This window comes from Carassius auratus, chromosome 19, assembly GCF_003368295.1.
Source record: "Carassius auratus strain Wakin chromosome 19, ASM336829v1, whole genome shotgun sequence".
In the NCBI taxonomy this organism is placed as follows: domain Eukaryota; kingdom Metazoa; phylum Chordata; class Actinopteri; order Cypriniformes; family Cyprinidae; genus Carassius; species Carassius auratus.
In genome coordinates, this window is record NC_039261.1 from 12,919,146 (window position 1) to 12,937,636 (window position 18,491).

General features: G+C 36.6%; 2 protein-coding genes across 2 annotated transcripts; both read left to right on the forward strand.

Moving 5' to 3' along the window:
• Positions 1 to 5,749: 5,749 nt before the first annotated feature.
• azin1b (antizyme inhibitor 1b) lies at positions 5,750 to 12,099 on the forward strand. Its single transcript, XM_026288976.1, has 12 exons — positions 5,750 to 5,918; positions 7,323 to 7,466; positions 8,010 to 8,186; positions 8,319 to 8,492; positions 8,593 to 8,765; positions 9,202 to 9,330; positions 9,420 to 9,501; positions 9,602 to 9,676; positions 9,764 to 9,926; positions 10,123 to 10,238; positions 10,320 to 10,537; positions 10,938 to 12,099. Exons 3-12 carry the CDS (start codon positions 8,085 to 8,087, stop codon positions 11,011 to 11,013), a joined length of 1,308 nt encoding a protein of 435 aa, XP_026144761.1. The 5' UTR covers positions 5,750 to 5,918; positions 7,323 to 7,466; positions 8,010 to 8,084; the 3' UTR covers positions 11,014 to 12,099.
• Positions 12,100 to 12,254: 155 nt separating this feature from the next.
• rrm2b (ribonucleotide reductase M2 b) lies at positions 12,255 to 18,160 on the forward strand. The gene is made up of 9 exons (XM_026288977.1): positions 12,255 to 12,430; positions 12,954 to 13,103; positions 14,547 to 14,663; positions 14,746 to 14,879; positions 15,284 to 15,378; positions 15,482 to 15,615; positions 15,765 to 15,869; positions 15,960 to 16,073; positions 16,164 to 18,160. Exons 1-9 carry the CDS (start codon positions 12,419 to 12,421, stop codon positions 16,314 to 16,316), a joined length of 1,014 nt encoding a protein of 337 aa, XP_026144762.1. The 5' UTR covers positions 12,255 to 12,418; the 3' UTR covers positions 16,317 to 18,160.
• The last annotated feature ends 331 nt before the right edge of the window (positions 18,161 to 18,491 follow it).

Genomic DNA, 18,491 nt, shown 5'->3' on the forward strand with positions numbered 1-18,491 from the left:
ATTTAGGCTTGTGACTGTGAGTGACACTTTAATGATTATTAGTTCGGCTATTAAGCGATTTGTCATTTGCCTGTGTGGCAGTGAAGGATTTAATTCGGTTTGTTATCATTTTTGTTTGACAGGCAGCTGTTAATTTCTGTTAGATCATTGGCTGGCTGGTTGTTCATCATTTCTAAATGGATTTAAATCTGCAAGCCTGTTTAAGGTTGTGTTTACAAGTAAGCATACTTGGTTACGTTAGGTGCGAATTTTGATTAATAATATGTTCTGTGATAATAAATAAATAAAACGCCATGTGGAATAGCCGATTGCTGACTGTCTTTCCTGTTAATGTTATCCTGCAGTGTTAATTTAGTCAGATGACTGACGTTATTCATTGTCGGGAGTCACGACTTCTAGGTGCATTTAAAGGGGCCGGGGGCTGTGTCTGTCGTGTGTGAGCCGCTGCAAACGGCTTTTAATTTTTGGTAATGCATGAGTACTCTAACGCGTTACTTTTATGAATAGGTAACGCTGTATCATAACTGATTACTTTTAATTGATGGTAACGTTGTAACCTAACTAACTACTTTCCAAAGTAACTCTACCCAACACTGGCAGCAGTAGATAATAAAAGCTGTCCCCCTCAACATATAACAGGTGTCCTGCTTTTACTCGTGTGTTTCACGAGTTCACATCTACGTATATTAATACCGTAAGTTTATGCGTATTTGGCGTGCTGTCCGGGTGGAGGGCTCCGAGCTCGGGATGTGGCCCGAACCCAGAGTACTCCCCCCGGTTGTGGTAAGAGTAGATGGATCTATAAGTGAGGAGAAATGGGGTGGAGGAGGGATGCTGAAAACCGTCGATGAACAGAGATAGGTTCTGCTGTTATTTATACCTTGTCATGAGTTGATTACTGATTGGTCTCCACTTGTGTTAATCAGGTTAATGAACTGCGACTGTTCCTCCCGAACTTTGTTATAAAACAGCATTTAAAGACTGAACAAGTGCACACTGATTTAGCCTAGTACACGTTCAGGTCCAGGTGGATGCTGCACACTGGTGGTGATTAAGAAGATTATCCCTTCTATTTTTGAGTGCCGAGAAAAGCGCTATATAAATGTAAGGAATTATTATTACGTGATGCGATGGGTTAAATGGGCTTTTCTGATGTCTGTAAATATAGCCTGTCACAACTATCAAAAAAAAAAAAAAAAAATCTTATTCGGCGATACTTACCATTGATATAAGTCACTTCAATAATCTACAAAAGAATCTGTTAAAACTGAAAATAGTTTTAATAAAACATTACTGAAACACAGATAACACACTTCATCATCAAACTTCCAGTCAGCTGATCGGAGAGACGTGTTTCGCTCTAGTTGACAATGCGTTCAGAATGCGCAATGTGGGGATCTTTTAACCCTTCAAATAACAAACTGGTATATGCCAAAATACATATATAAAAATATAGCTACTTTTAAGTATTACAATTTATTAAAATGTTTAAAGAACAATTCAAATAAATGATTTGTTTAAATGCCAAACTTGGAGCAGCTTTAAGAAATCTATATTTATCTAAATACAACTTACATATAATCAGACAACCTTTGTTTTGCATAAAAACTCTAAACTTGTGATACTCAAAACGTATTACATTCTTTAGTAACTAACACTTCATACATACAGTTGTAAAAAAAAGATGTTCCTGAGATTCAATATCGTAATTGCTGAATTCACTAATTCACCTAAATTAAACTGGTTGTGTAAATATGATATAGCAGATAAAATATAGGTTAATGTTATCTGAGCATGTACAGCATGGTGTCCAACAGCATAGAAATCTGCCAGTAATGCCACAATACGATAATGAACTGATACACATTTATGTTACTACTTAACTGATACAAGATAATATGTTAAATTCAAGTCAATTAAAATGTATTATTTTTGGTAAATAACATGATTTGCAGAAAAAGTGTCAAGGATCTCAATGTTTGCCATCAATTCACTGAAACAAAACAAGACCTTCAGTGTAGGCATGTGCACTGTAACAAGATATTTGTCTGAAAATTAAGCTTTTTAGTCTGTTTAAGGGAATTATCTGAAATTCTTTGGCAAACAAACTAGAACCTGAAACCATAAAATATGACCTTTCACCTAATAAACAGCTTTGAAAACACTTGCATCTTACAGTGGTGTGTATGTTGTGATATGTTGTAATGACAGCTTAGCCAGCTGTAAACTTCAGCATTGTTGATTTCTTCATTGTGAATCAGAAGGAATACAACTGATGTTTGATGATGATCAAACGTTTAACAAAAAATTTACAGAACTACATTTTTAAATTATTTCACTGGTTGATCTGGTGATATGGTTGTATAGTATAACAATGTACATTACACTACGGCAAAAAAAATACTATAATTCTCAATTAGACAACAATGACTTTCATATAATGACAAAAAAAGAGAAGTGAAGCGTGTCAGAAAGTACAAGCAGAGTATTGAGCAATATAAACAGAGCCCACGTCGGCCCATACACGTGTTTCTCTAAAAGGAATTTGCCATAAGAACATGATTCTTTCATGAGTACAGGAGGCCCCGCCCACCGCTATCCGAGTCCTACTAAGCTAAAGGCTGAGCTCATGAATATTAATGAGAGTGGGCTGGCGTTTCTTGGAAATCCTCCCCAGGACGAGCAGACTTGAGCCAGTCACGTAGCTCTTCGCAAGCCAAGCCTTTGCTGTAGTAGAAACAGTATGTTAGGCCCTGCCCCTTGTTCTCTATCAACCGTTTCTCCCGCCTTCCTCCAGCTAGTGATGGGAAGTTCGGATCATTTTACCGACTCGGACTTTTGAGTCTCGTTCAGCAAAATGAACGAATCTTTTTTCGAGTCATTTCGTTCATTTCGTTCATTTTAGCAAAATGTTATTAAAATATTAAGTGCTACCTCCCCAACACATCTAGTACTTACGCAAAGATGATCACACGACAAACAATACAAAAATAAAATGCTATGAGATAAAGAAAAAAATACTCATTCTTTACCTGGGTCTTCAGTCTGTGATTAGCTCATCTCACCTCTTATCTGACAAGAAGTCTTCGGGTTTAAGTCATTCCTTAATCACGTGACAGCCCCATACGCAAAACTAACGCGGTCTTGAGCCGGAAAGAGAATTGATTAGTTCATCTCATGAGTCTTTCGGGTCGAGTTTGACTCGTTCCCTAATCACGTGACAGCCCCATACGCGAAACTAACGCGGTCTTGAGCCGGAAAGAGAATTGATTAGTTCATCTCATGAGTCTTTCGGGTCGAGTTTGACTCGTTCCTTAATCACGTGACAGCCCCATACGCGAAACTAACGCGGTCTTGAGCCGGAAAGAGAATTGATTAGTTCATCTCATGAGTCTTTCGGGTCGAGTTTGACTCGTTCCTTAATCACGTGACAGCCCCATACGCGAAACCAATGCGGTCTCGAGCCGGAAAGAGAATTGATTAGTTCATCTCATGAGTCTTTCGGGTCGAGTTTGACTCGTTCCTTAATCACGTGACAGCCCCATGCGCTATTTCTGACATTTGTCACTGTGTTTTTGTTACTGTTTGTTGAGGATCTGTGGTTTGTTATTATTTTATAAATAAATAAAACCCTGTTATAAATAAAATTTTGATTAATTTGTCTTCTTGACTGTCTATCGGTAAATAAACACTAGGCTATATAATAATATAATAATCCAAGCTTACAATAAAAAGTATTTATAGACTAGTTTGTTCATTTTTACTCCAATTTTGAGTTTGCTGGTATAATAATTGCTTTTCCTAGGCAGACTTGACATATTGGTGTAATATATGTATAAGAAGATTGCTCAAAAAAGGACATAATGACATACATTAAAAGCAAATAACATTTTGAATTTGAATTATTAATGTTAAAGACAAATGTTAAAGACATTAAGGTTATGATAACTTCAGCTTTAACAGTTTTAACCCAGCTCAGAGTGAGGAGTTTCAGATCCTGGTTCACTGCCAGTGCAGGGGCCATGTTTTGGGAAGACTTTGACGAAAGGGTAGCAAGTTTGAGGCCTTCTGCTACCTCTTCTGAGACCTCAGATGCTATGATGGCCAACCTTGCAGAGCCACTCTTACCCCGCACATCAGACCCTCTGGCCTGGTGGAGGAGATGTTCACCAGTATACACAAGCCTTTCTGAAGTCACAAAGACAAGACTTTGCATTGTGGCCACATCCGTGCCATCTGAATTTTTTTTTTCTAAAACTGGGCAGATTATCTCAGATAGAAGAACTCACAGACTCAGCCCATCCAAGGTCAGGGAGCTTGTTGTTTTTTTAATAATGTAAACATGCCTTAAAGCAAGTCCTAAAAATATAGCCACAGTGTGTTATTTATTTTAAAGCTTATTTATTTTTATTTATTTAGAAAAAGACTAGCTTGTTGTGCAATATTTTTGTTGTTGTGATTTTAAAAGGTAATTTGTTATTGTTATAAGGCTCCATTGCTTTAGTATCTCTTAATTTTCATTTATTTTTTATTCAAATGGTTTAAAATTATTTTGGGAATAGCTTGTTGTGCAATATTTAGTTTTTCTTTTTTTTATATATTGTACTTTTAAAGTTCATTTGTTAAGGTTATTAGACCCTGTGGCTTTATTATCTTTTCATTTTAATTTCATTTTTAATTATTTACATTTTTATTATTTTAATTTAATTTTTTTCTTTGTTAAAAAGCTTTTCTGTAATAAACAATAAACAACTATTCAAAAGTATGTACAGTGTTTTTAATGTTTATAAAGTGTCATATGTTACAAAAGTATGGTTTACACAGACAATCTGATTTAATAACTGCACAACTAAACAAAAACAAACAGACAGAAAAAAAGATCAACATTTTAAGCATAACCAACTATTTATTTCCACATTCAGTGTTATGGAAAAGTACCACCATGACAGAAATTAAAAACAACAATTTGAAACCAGAAATGCATCACGTTACTGTAAGAGTAAATAATACTAATAATAAATAAGTACTACGCACCCATTTTTTAAGGAAAGTTGTAAATGAACTAATTACTCTAGCCAATGTTGTCACACAGTACAAAAGAACGAAAAACCCGAAGAACCGAAAGATGAACTATTCAATTATCTGCATTCTTTTACTGTCAGTGTCTATGGTTTTAGCGTATGGGTCTGTCACGTGATTAAGGAACGACTCGACCCGAAGACTCATGAGATGAACTAATCAATTCTCTTTCCGGCTCAAATTGCATTGGGTTTAACGTATTGGGCTGTCACGTGATTAATGAACGAGTCAAAAACCCGATAGACTCGAACTATGAACTAATCAATTCTCTTTCCGGCTCATGCTGCATTGGGTTTAATGTATTGGGCTGTCACGTGATTGAGGAACGAGTCAAAAACCCGACAGACTCGAACTATGAACTAATCAATTCTCTTTCCGGCTCATGCTGCATTGGGTTTAACGTATTGGGCTGTCACGTGATTGAGGAACGAGTCAAAAACCCGATAGACTCGAACTATGAACTAATCAATTCTCTTTCCGGCTCAAGACTGCATTGAATGACAGGTGAATTACTACTACTAGAACAGAACCCATAGAATAATGCGCATGCGCGACTGAACGAATCACTCCCCGAGACGACTCGTTCTTCCCGAGTCACATTAAAGATTCGTTCAAAATGAACGAATCGTTCAAGAACGACACATCACTACCTCCAGCAGCAGCGAACATTTCTTCCTGAGACCGACAGCAGCGCTCTTGTGTTCCGCCGAGCTATCCTCGCCCAGGCATATGGCACACACAGCCCATCTTCTTTCTTCTATTTGTGTCCCCACCACTCTTTAAAAATTCCGCCGAAAAAGAGAAGACGATTTTCCAAATCATTCAGGCCGTTATCTCACGTAAGTACTGCGTTTGTTGTTGTTTTTTAGTCTTCATCCCGGAGAAATCCTCCGTCTGCTGTAAGGAGCCGTGACACAACATGGCGGTTGGTTGTACTCGCGCTTGTTATACGGGCAACGGCGGTGCTGCGTGAAGGACAACGAGAAATACATTTAAAACTCACAAATTATGAGGATTTCACATGTTTATTTATATAAATGGCGCGGGTTTAGTCTGCTAAACGGTTAGTGAGCTGATTCAGTGGACAAACCCAGGCGCTTATGACATGTCCTATCAGGTTATTGAATGACGAGCGTGTTACACATTACATGTATATAATAACTTAACTGTTTTCTAATATAAGATTGTCTATTATGCTGACACTAGTTAGGCCTAAGTGTGTTTAAAATCTTGTTTTTCTAAGAAACATCTGTTTTGGTAAAACATTAACGTACCTCATACCAAAACAAAAGTCACTTTTATGCTTATTATACCATAATAACTATAAATGTAAAGTTTGACATGTGAAGTAATAGCTGGGAACATATATTTTTTTTTTAACTAGAACACTTTATTGAACCTTTAGAGAAAATAATTTTTTTCTAAAGTATTTATTTTTTTGGATATATATTAGGATTTCATAACCCATGTATTAAGATATAGTGAGAACATTAAGATGAGTTTCTGAATTATGGATTTTATATATATATATATATATATATATATATATATATTAGTTGTCATTCTGTACCTTTCAATAAAATTTCTTTGTAAGATGATTGAAAAATATAATGCAAAGATGATTTCATATTTATCATATAAATATATTATATTTGATATTCATGCTTTAACATGATGTTTCTAAAAGGTGATCAACTTGCTTTAGTCCCTTAATTGTCCATCTTACGATGTTACTAACAATATAAAAGTAGTAGGTTGTGTTTCTCCAGCCAAATGTTAATGAAGTTGTTAATCATTTAGATGCTTAAGAAATGAATGTGTCATGCCATGCTACATTAGGCTTTATATGGTTAAGGCGGTGTCCACGTGTAGAAACAAACACCATGACCTCTGATAAATGTTCAGCAAGTTACTTCATTTATTGATAACATGTGGGAAGATCCAGATAAGACTGTGTTGTTGAATGCTTAAAAATGAGAACATGGAGTATCTGATCATCGGGTCCGTTTAACTAGTTAAGTACAAAGTACAGCAATAAATAAGCGGTCACTTCATAAAAACACAGCCTACAAATAAAGCGATGCTGAAAATGTGTAATGCATCTGTATTAAGAAAAGTCGAGAGTTATTTCAGAAATGTTCTAACCTGCCTGGGTACATTTGTCTTATATAAGTTTACTTAATCCATCAGCTGCTCTTGTAAGTCAAATACTGATGTATACACCTGTTTCTGTGGCTTCACAGGGCTCCCCACTCTCTCTGCGAGTGTATAATCGCTACCCAGAAGGCCTAGGGGAGGCCCTCTACCGCGAGCAGTTTGACTTCAACGCTGAGCCGCCTTGGGATCCTAGTTGATAGCAGGAGAGGACCATCTCCCACGTTGTCCATGTGAGTTCATAAACATTAGACACATCCCTCCTGAAGCACCGTTGGGAGACATTTACATAATAGTATGATTTATTGAATTATGCTGAAAATCTCTGTCTGCACTCATCCAACTGTAGTGGATTGTGTTTGGTTTTACATAACACTGATGGTGGCTTATAGGTAACAACTTTGTCACTCGTTTCTACTGCACAAATCCATTGGTAATACCATCAAAATAGCCTGTAGGCCACATTCTTGAAGCCTGTGTGTTGTCATCATCTCTAAAGATGGACTTGTGATGCTTTCTCTAGTTATGTGATTCATTTTCCCTGCCTCTTGTGTTTTATTAGCCTCATAGAAACCCTATTTAGATCAATGATAACCTTACAATGACTTTGAACTTCCAGTTCAAAGTTTGCTCATTAAACACACTGTTTTGAAATATGTGGGTCGGTGTTGTAGTTGTACACCTTGACGTAAAGTTTTGTGTGAAAACCTAATGATATTTGTATGTTACGCATGTTGCTGTAATGAAACTACTATGTTTTGGTTTCCCCTGAACAGTTTGTTGCATACCCAGAATACCCCAGCGGCTCAGTAAACTCTCTATGATTGTCGGATTTGCGGAATACGGTTGAGATGAAAGGATTTGTTGATGCACCAAACTACTTAGTTGAACTACTTGAGGGAGGAACGACCCTTGATGATGTTATCGAGAACCACGTCTATGAGCAGAATCTGGTGAGTTCAGAAAATCAGTCTCTCTCCAAGTAAATGTCAGGCTGTGTTATGAACATCTGTTTTAGTGAACAAATGGAACACAGCGGTGTTGTTTCTGTCTTTTTCATTGATCGATCTGATTTTGTTTATCAGGCTGAAAAGAATGCATTTGTTGTGGCCGACCTTGGGGCCCTAATGAGACAGCATGTCCTGTGGAAGACCACTATGCCTCTCATTCGCCCCTTCTACCCAGTCAGCTGTAACAGCAGCCCTGTAGTCATTGAAGTCCTGTCTGCTCTTGGCGTTGGTTTTGTCTGTGCAAATAAGGTAACTTTTTATTTGATACCTAGCTACAGATATTGGAAAGATCTAAAAACGTATATTTTGAAGGCACACCAACTTATAGAAATGTACTTACTACTTTCAGGCTGAAACCACATTGGTACTCAATCATGATGTCCCTCCTGAGAACATCATCCTGTCTGGAGTTTGTAAGCAGCTTTCACTCATTAAACATGCGGCCAAGATCGGCATTAACTATTTGGTGTGTGAAAATGAGGCAGAGCTTCGCAAAATTGCCCGTGTTCATCCAGAGGCAAAGTAAGTCCTTAAAACATACTGTGTATGTGTATAATATACATTGTGACAATATATATGCATGTGTATTTTATAGGACATTCAAAAGTCAGTTAAAGTTTCAGTTACACTTTAGTTTAAAGGACCAATCATCTAGTATTAACCAGTTACTTATTAGCATACATTTTACTTGCATATTGTTTATTAATTAGTACTTATAAAGAACGTATTAATGTCTTATTCTGCATGACCGTGTTTTAGAGCTCTTAATCCTAACCCATGCCTAAACTAACAAATACCTTATTATCTATTAATAAGAAGCAAATTAGGATTTTACTGAAGCAAAATTTGTAGTTAATAGTTAGTAGTTTATTTTATATTGTATTATTTATTTATAGTAAGTGTTTATTATATAATATTATGATGTAATTCTCCTTCTGCACTGTTCTTCTCTTAACAGGCTTTTGCTTCAAGTGTCTACTGACGCACAGGTTGAGGAAGCAAGTGTGACCATTGGTTGCTCCCTGAAGAGCTGTAGACACCTTCTGGAAATGGCCAAGGAGTTGAGTGTGAATGTGGTTGGAGTCACGTAAGTCAACTGACTTGGTCACCACTAATTTGCTGAGAATCACTTTGTCTTGTTTAGAGCTTTTAGAAAGTGGGACTTTTTTTCTGCAGGTTCCAGGTACCAGCATCATGCCGAGATCCCCAAGCATACACCCATGCACTGTCAGACGCCCGCTGCATCTTTGACATGGCGGTGAGTAGTAATATTTACGTTATAATACAATCATTTAATTTATATTTATTAGTACATGTCATGTATCTCTTGGAGTGCTGAGTCTTCCTTACTTCTGCAGAAGGAACTAGGCTTTGACATGAAGATCCTGGATATTGGTGGAGGATTCAGTGGTTCTGAGTTTCAGTTGAAACAGGTACGGCAAGCATGAGTCTTATTTGTTTTTCTTTTTTTGAATATCATCCACTTACTCAAAGCTTTTCTTTCATGTCTGTTTGATCAGGTAAATTCGATCGTTGAACCCCTAATGGAGGCCTATTTCCCCTCAGCATCTGGAGTGAGTGTCATCGGTGAACCGGGAAATTTCTTTGTGTTTTCCTTCACTCTGGCTGTCAATGTTATTGGCAAAAAAGCAATATACCGGGATCTCCATAGCAGCACTCATGGTGAGTCCCATCATGTTTGAGATATACAGTTGTCAACATTTGAAGTGGATCAAAACCTTTCATCAAAGTTGTCCTAAAACTTAAAACCAAAATGCGTTCTTGTCTTAGGACAAGCTTGATGAACTTTTTTGATCAATTTCAAATGTGGCATTAGATACATCTGCCTTATTTTCTCACTGTGTCTTTTGCACTCCAGATAAGCTGGCCCCAAACGATGGACCAGAATTTGTATATTACATGAACGATGGTGTTTATGGGTCTTTCATGGGGAAGTTGTTTGGAAAAGCCATCACCACACCTTCTGTCCACAAGGTAAATAACACTCATGTACAAACAATAGTTGATTAAGTTATAAGCCTGAGATTTCTAAACTCATTGTTTTGTGTTTCTCAGCTGTCGCTCACCCTAGATGAGCCCGTGTTTTCCAGCAGCCTGTGGGGTCCATCGTGTGACCCACTGGACCAGGTGGTGGAGCACTGCCTGCTCCCTGAGCTCGCTGTTGGGGACTGGCTCATTTTCAGCAACATGGGGGCCAGTGGTCAGGAGGGTCCAGCAACCCTCAGTGACACAGACCAACCACCTGTGTATTACACCATCTCCACAGATGACTGGTGATTAAGATCACATTGCATTTGACCTTTTGTTCTGGCTTCAAATGGTTTTTATTTCACCCATTATAAAAAGTGATTCTGTCACTTTATGTTCTGGATTCAATCTTTTTTTAGCTTTTATCTGGAACTGATTGGTCGTAGGCCTCATTGATCTGAGCTTTTGAGTGAACATTGGCAAAATTTTCAACAAAAAATTGTTTTTTTTGTTGTTGTTTTTTTCGCTCAAAAACTGAGTTGCATATGCTTGGATCAATACAAAGCATGTGCTTATTGAAAGAAAACATGTTGACAGAAAGATTGAATACAGGATTTGGTGATAATATAGCATAATTAGGTAAAGGACTTTCAGCACAGCACAAGGGTTAAAGTTAAAATCATGCTGTTTGTTGTTTTCCGCTAGGTTTGAGATGCAAGAGGCTGGAATTTCTCTTGATGATACCATGAAAAACCTCTCATTGGTCCAGTATGGCTTGTAAAAGAGCCAAGCTCTGTCCACTAACCACTGGTCATGTGAATAGCTTGCAGAGTCAACATTCCTACAGTCAAGGGGTGGAAGATTATATTTGTTTTGGTGGGGGAGAAATAATGACTTGGTCAAAAACTAATTGATTGATATTGTTACCTCAGTTTCTCACAATTACACAAGGCTAACTTTCCTTATCACTCAAAAAGAATGACAGAAAACCCATCTGAAATAACATATGCAACAAAATGGATAACTGTGGAGATGGCACCCAAATCTTGGGTTTCTTAAATCAAACACCGTTTACATAGATCTTAAACTAATTTTATTTTATTGTGTATACATATATAGATGACCTACTGACAGTCTTGTAAATGAGTTGTCCGTACAACAAGATGCATTTGTCTCAAATCAGGATAGATTTTAGATTCTGCACAAATAGTGCTTGAACAAGTGAAAACTGGTTTAGCAGTTCTGTCCCTTTTCTCTTGTTCTCACTTTTCAAGGGTTTTATAGGATTAGGGAGCTTCTCTGTGCTCCTCATGCCAAATTATGGTTTCCTCATTACATGTGGTGCATCACATGACAGTATTTCCAAAGGTCCTTATATGTTTCACAGTGCTCTGTGGTTGAATGTGCTGTAATTTGCAGTGTCCCTTCAAAAGGTTTCAAACATTCTGCCAGTTTATCAGTTGAAGATCCATGTAAATTGGGCTCATGTTTTCTTTAATGGTATGCTTTATAAAACTATAAAGACTGCCTGGTGTTATGATTCTGTTAACAACAGAGATCACATTAACTTTAAGTAACACCTAAAAAACAAGTTTCACCACAATCAGATGAAATGCTGCAATGCACTAGTTCTCAATCTAAAATCGTAAAAATTCAAATGTTGTATATTTCAAATTCATGTTAAACCTCTTGTGTCTCTAGCATGGTGTCTAAGTTTGGTTGTAACAGCTCACTGTTTTATAATATCAGACCTCTTAGAAATGAAATATACCTTTTGTCTAAGTCCACTAATGGACCATTGCCTGTTTTTGGCTGTAAAATTGTGCTTGTAAAAGTAATTAAATATTAATTTAATACATTTCTGAGCAAATACGATCGAGTCGGTTTTTTGTTTGTCTCAAAGTGCTTGATGTAAACTTGAATTCTCAAAGCAATGCGGACTGACATTACATATATTTTGAACTAGCTGAGGGTGGTTCCTTATTTTAATAATGTTAGCTTTATGTAAGACATGAGAAGCGAAAGGGTTAATTTCTGTACAGTAGAGGAGGAGCTAGACGCGTGTTGTGAGCCTAGACTTTAAAACAAGAGCTAACCCTCAATGACAGACGACGCAGAGAGACCGCTGCTGACCAAAGACGAATATAACCGTGAACTCTGGTCTAAGACACACTCTGGCGAACATTATGGAATATCAGGTAATAATAAACTTACTCTAAAGCATTAGAATAAATGTTGAATCTGCCTGCCTTGTTATGTATGCGGCTCTGGGCTTTCATAAGAGCCTCGCGCTTTAGGTAAAGTAACCGTGGAGTTAAATACAACGATATATATCATTTATGAAAATGAAATTAACGTATTTTGTATAATAATGATAGTGTCAGGAAAAATATTATGTGTCGCGGATAGCGACAGCGATATGTGGATTAAATATACGTTGTAGCATTACGGTACGGATAAACACGGCTCTGGATACACGGAATCAAAAACGGATTTTGATGGTTATTTTCTGCTGTTATATTTTATGTATATAGAATTGAGTGTTGTCGTTGAAATCACGTGTAGATGAAAGCCGGCCAATTAAATTTTTCGTAAGCAGATTCGTCATCGGTTCGTTCCCCTCGCGCTTTCATAATGAATGATGTAGATGTATGAAGACAATAGTGAATTTGAAATCTTTAAACACGCGTATTCCTCTATTAACTTATGTTTCTTCTGCAGAACGGTCACAGGCATGTTGACACAAACAGTGTTGAAGACGAACCCCTTCTCAGAGAAAACCCAAAGCGATTTGTCATTTTCCCTATTCAGTATCCTGACATCTGGAAAATGTACAAACAAGCCCAGGCTTCATTCTGGACAGTCGAGGAGGTGAATATTATTTGTATTTATTTATCAATTTAATATTAAGATGATAATTTTGCCAATTCTGGATGAAAATACTTGAATGTATTGTACTGTTGTACCATCAAAATAATTACAACGTGCGACCGCCACGCCGGGGCTCTGGTGGTATTAAATTCACCCCAAAAAACTGTAATAATAAAGTTGTGATTGTTCTCACTTTGTAAGAACAGCGTGATCCAATCCATGGCTATAACGATAATAGCACAGAATGATATCGTTGAAATTGCTCTCAGATCAATTTTTTCCCAGCTGATAAACGATAAAAACATTGACAGCCAATTCGAATCGACCAGACAGAGTTTGTGACAGACAATACAGGACGCTGATATAGATATCACATAGGACAGGGCTTAAGGTTATGTTTGGGCCCTATACCTACACTACAAATGCTCTCAAATAGAGCATCATAATAGAGTAACACAGGATACACTAACATATGCTTTGAGGTTCATCTATAGTAAAATTAATATGCAACATGTCAAAGTTTAAATGTAATATTAAATATTCATTATAATATAGTAAACAGTTTAAAAGTTTAAAGTACACATGAAATCAAAATGTCCTTTATTTACTTTACTAGCACACATTGCTAGTCTTAAAGGTTTAGTTCACCCATTATGTCATTAATAACTCACCCTCATGTCGTTCCAAACCCGTGAGACCTCCTTTTATCTTGGAACACAGTTTAAGATATTTTAGATTTAGTCCGAGAGCTCTCAGTCCCTCCATTGAAACTAGTACAGTATACTGTCCATGTCCAGGAAGGTAAGAAAAACATCATCAAAGTAGTCCATGTGACATCAGAGGGTCAGTTAGAATTTGAAGCATCGAAAATACATTTTGGTCCAAAAATAGCAAAAACTACGACTTTATTCAGCATTGTCTGAATAAATGACTTAATCCACAAATTACTTGAATGAATTTAATGTGGCTGACACTCCCTCTGAGTTAAAACAAACCAATATCCCGGAGTAATTAATGTACTCTTACAGTACACTGACTGAACTGATGTGAAGGAAGAGATGAACACCGAGCCGAGCCAGATAATGACTCCTTCACGAGTCAAGAACCGGTTGCATCGGTTTTTTCGGATCATCAGTAGTTGTTTCTGACAGTTCGATTCAATAAACCGGTTGAAGAAAATGTTGATCTTCCTTCAAAACAGCCGGTAAAAGAGTCGCAAGATAATGCGCATCATCACTTCGACACGGCATTAGATCTGGCTTTTGTTCACACAGCGCTCGTCCCGGGTTGAACCCGGCAATGTTACTAGGTCCCCGACCCGGGTTTCAATGCTGGAATCAATTTCACACAAAAGGCGACCCAGCAATGTTCCAGCAATATGCCGGGTCCGACGTGCAGTGTGAAAGGGGCTCTAATTGATAAACATTTCAATGGTTTGTTTAGGTGGATTTATCAAAGGACTTGGTTCACTGGGACAGCCTAAAGTCTGAAGAGAAACACTTCATATCCCATGTACTTGCTTTCTTTGCAGCAAGTGATGGGATAGTCAACGAGAACCTGGCAAGTGCATCTCCTAATGGAAAATTTCATACTGCATAGATCAAGAAGTTATTTCCAAACATCATGTCTTTACTTGTCACAGGTGCAGCGGTTCAGTCAAGAGGTGCAGATCCCAGAAGCTCGCTCCTTCTACGGCTTTCAGATCCTCATAGAGAACGTGCACTCCGAAATGTACAGCATGCTTATCAACACCTACATAAGGGATCTAAAAGAGAGGTGATTTGAGTGAAAAGTGTTTTTCTTTACTTAAAGTCAGTTACAGCTTTTAAAGTGCTTGTACACAGGTGACAGGTGTAAGATTCAGTTAAATACCTTGTGTGGTTTATAAGCAACTTTGCAAAACATTATTTTCTTACCACAAAAAACTATTGTACACATAAGACACAAAGTTAATGATTGCTCTACCTGTGAACATCTTTGATTAAAATTGTAATATACATGTTATAAACAATCATAGATAGTGACATTAAACAAAACAACAGCACTATATATTATAATATTAATAATAATAATATATATATATATATATATATATATATATAGATTTTTTTTTTTTTTTTTTTTTTTTTTTTTTTTTATATATATTTGTTTTCTCTCTAAATCCAAACTTCTTCTTACAGGGACTATTTGTTTAATGCAGTTCACACCATGCCTTGTGTAAGGCGAAAAGCAGACTGGGCCTTACAGTGGATCTCTGACACAAACGCAACTTTTGGTGTGTGAACAAAAAAATAATAATTCTTCCTAAAATGAGCATAAAATATTTATTACACTTGATCAGCAGCAGTGTATATATACATTTATCTATTTGGTTGTAGGAGAGCGATTAGTAGCATTCGCAGCAGTGGAAGGAATCTTCTTCTCTGGATCCTTTGCTGCCATCTACTGGTTGAAGAAAAGAGGCCTGATGGCCGGACTCACCTACTCCAATGAACTCATCAGCAGAGATGAGGTTAAATATTTAAGATATTTACATTTTGTTTTGATCAAGACTTGTTATCCTGTGTCCATGATAAAAACTTTAGAGATAATAAGAAGTCCCACTGAAAATCTAATCAAGGCTGTTATTGATTATTGATTGTGCCATCTGAACCTTCACAGGGGCTGCACTGTAATTTCGCATGTCTATTGTACAGCTACTTGGTGAAGAAACCATCTGCTGACCGAGTGAAAGACATCATCACAAAAGCTGTGAGCATCGAACAGGTACGTACAGTTTGCTGTACTTGAGTAATGCAGAATGCATTTTTTCAGACTTGAATGTAATTGCATTTGTATTTGCATGATTTTCTGTAGGAGTTTCTCACAGAAGCCTTACCCGTCAATTTGATCGGGATGAACTGCTCTCTCATGAAGCAATACATTGAGTTTGTGGCTGACCGGCTGCTAATGGACCTAGGATTGCCCAAAGTCAGTATTTTATCAGGATTGTGTTATGATTTTTTTGTCTTATAATCTGTATAGTTATATGACGATGCTTTTAAAATTCTGTCTCAAAAGGTTTACAAGTCAGAAAACCCTTTCGACTTCATGGAGTCGATTTCATTGGAGGGAAAAACAAATTTTTTCGAGAAGCGGGTGGGTGAATACCAACGACTTGGAGTGATGTCAAATGTGATGGACTGTGAATTCACTCTCGATGCAGATTTCTAACGATGAACTAGAGGAATTATTATTTATTTTTTGGGACAGTTTTATTATATTCTGCAGGGGAAAAAAGTCAGAAATTTGACTTTTTAAAATTTTTGTTTTTAATTGTTTTGCTTTTAAGTCCGAGAAGAACGTGAACAATAAACTGTAGACTTTTTAGGTTTAATTTTATTTTGGTTTGTTTTTTGTAAACTTCCAGAATTTCAAAGATGTTTTAGATATTTTTACAATTTACTTGATTACTGTACCCAAGTATTGTTTTGGGGGATTTGTTCTTCACGCAAGTGCAATTTAACTGACTACTTGTACTTTTACTTGATTACATTTGTGACCCAAGTGTCAATTTTTTTAAATTGAGATTTATACACTATCTGAAAGCTGAATACATAGGACGGATTTTATGCTCCAGGGCCACATTTCAGAGGAAAATACAGTACTATAAAGTCCTCAGAATTTTATTTTAACTTTATTACAGATGTTACAGTTTTGCATTTTATTTTATGTTACACAGTAATCAGGTAAGTTTCAACTTTACTTGTAACTTTCATCAGGGAAATGTCTGGCTTCAATTTATTTTAAGCCAGTTTAATTAATTATTTGTTGTCTATTAGCTGTCTGTGCAAAATATTAGCTGAATGCACAAGATTGAATGCAAATCAAATCAATAATGAGATTTTAAATACAGTTAATATTTTGGTGGCCATGATAGCTTTGAATTTGTTAAATGTTACAAATCTCCAAAAATATTGCATGACAGAAAATGGAAAGTGGATAAGAGGTATTAGAATGATATACTGAGTAACAATTGGGGTTGTCAATTAATTATTTTTTAATCTAAACAATTACAGGATGTGCCTATTAATTAAAGTAATTAATCAAAATCAGTCACATACCAATATTTAAGAAAATAACCTTTAATGCCCCTGATGAGTTGTATTCTGTCTGGAATATGCATCACATCTTGCTCTGAAGATGAGAAATTAAAATTCTGTTATTTACTGACCCTCATGTCATCCCAGAAGTCCCTTTCTTCAGATAACCACAATAAATATTTTAGTCCATGTAATGCACTCTTCAAAAACAACACAAAGCGTAAATGAGAGTGAAATTTAAAACATCAGTGTTTTTCTTACACATGCCTGTAATCACTTAAGATGACACTGATCCTTCAACTTGGGTTTTATGGCTTGCTGTTGTGTTAATTTTGTATAGTTTTATTAATTTTGTCATGTTCATTGTGTTTTTTTTGTTTTTTTCCCTTTACCCAACCATTCTATCTATCCAACTAAAACTTTGTAAGGTCATTCAATATGATAAAACAAGAAAATCTTTTTTTATTAATTGATTTTTAGATTACGGTACTTTTTTTAATACTTGAGTACAATTTAAAGTTGTACGTTTTCACTCAGTATGTGTACTTTAACTCAAGTTTCATTTTGAGGACTTTTAACATCCCTGCAATTATAACTTATAAGTCCTATAAGTTATAGGGTGCAAATGGAAATCCTGGCCTGCAGGCTTATTAACATACTGGGAAGAAAAAAACATCTATTCAGACCCCCTCCAGGTTTTTTTTTCTTTTTCTTTTCAGTCTTTTCAGTTGTGTTATGTTGCAGTTTAAATTATTTTCTTTTTCTCATTAAGCTATGGTACCTCATAATGTCAAAAACAGAATTTTAGAAATATCTGTATATTTATTAAAAATTAAAAAACTGAATTATTACATTTACGTAAGAATTCAGTTGAAAGGGAAATCTTCTTGAGTGTTATTATGCAGCTATTGAGACTTAAATCAGTGTTGTTTTCTGATTTATGACAAACCCAGATTGAATAAAGATTACCACAGATTTATTTGTTTATTGATTTTATCTAAAATACGGTAACCATTGACTTTCCACGTCCCTAAAGCCAGATTCCGTGTCCAGAGATCGGGTCGTCGAGGGTCTCGCCTACGACTGTTACCCGATCCACTATGCACCGGCCCCTTACACTACCTCCTGCAGGTGGTGAGCCCAAGGAGGAACAGTGTGGTTTTCGTCTCGGTCGTGGAACACTGGACCAGCTCTATACCCTTTCCAGGGTGCTGGAGGGTTCATGGGAGTTTGCCCAACCAGTCCACATGTGTTTTGTGGATTTGGAGAAGGCATTCGACCATGTTCCTCGCAACATCCTGTGGAG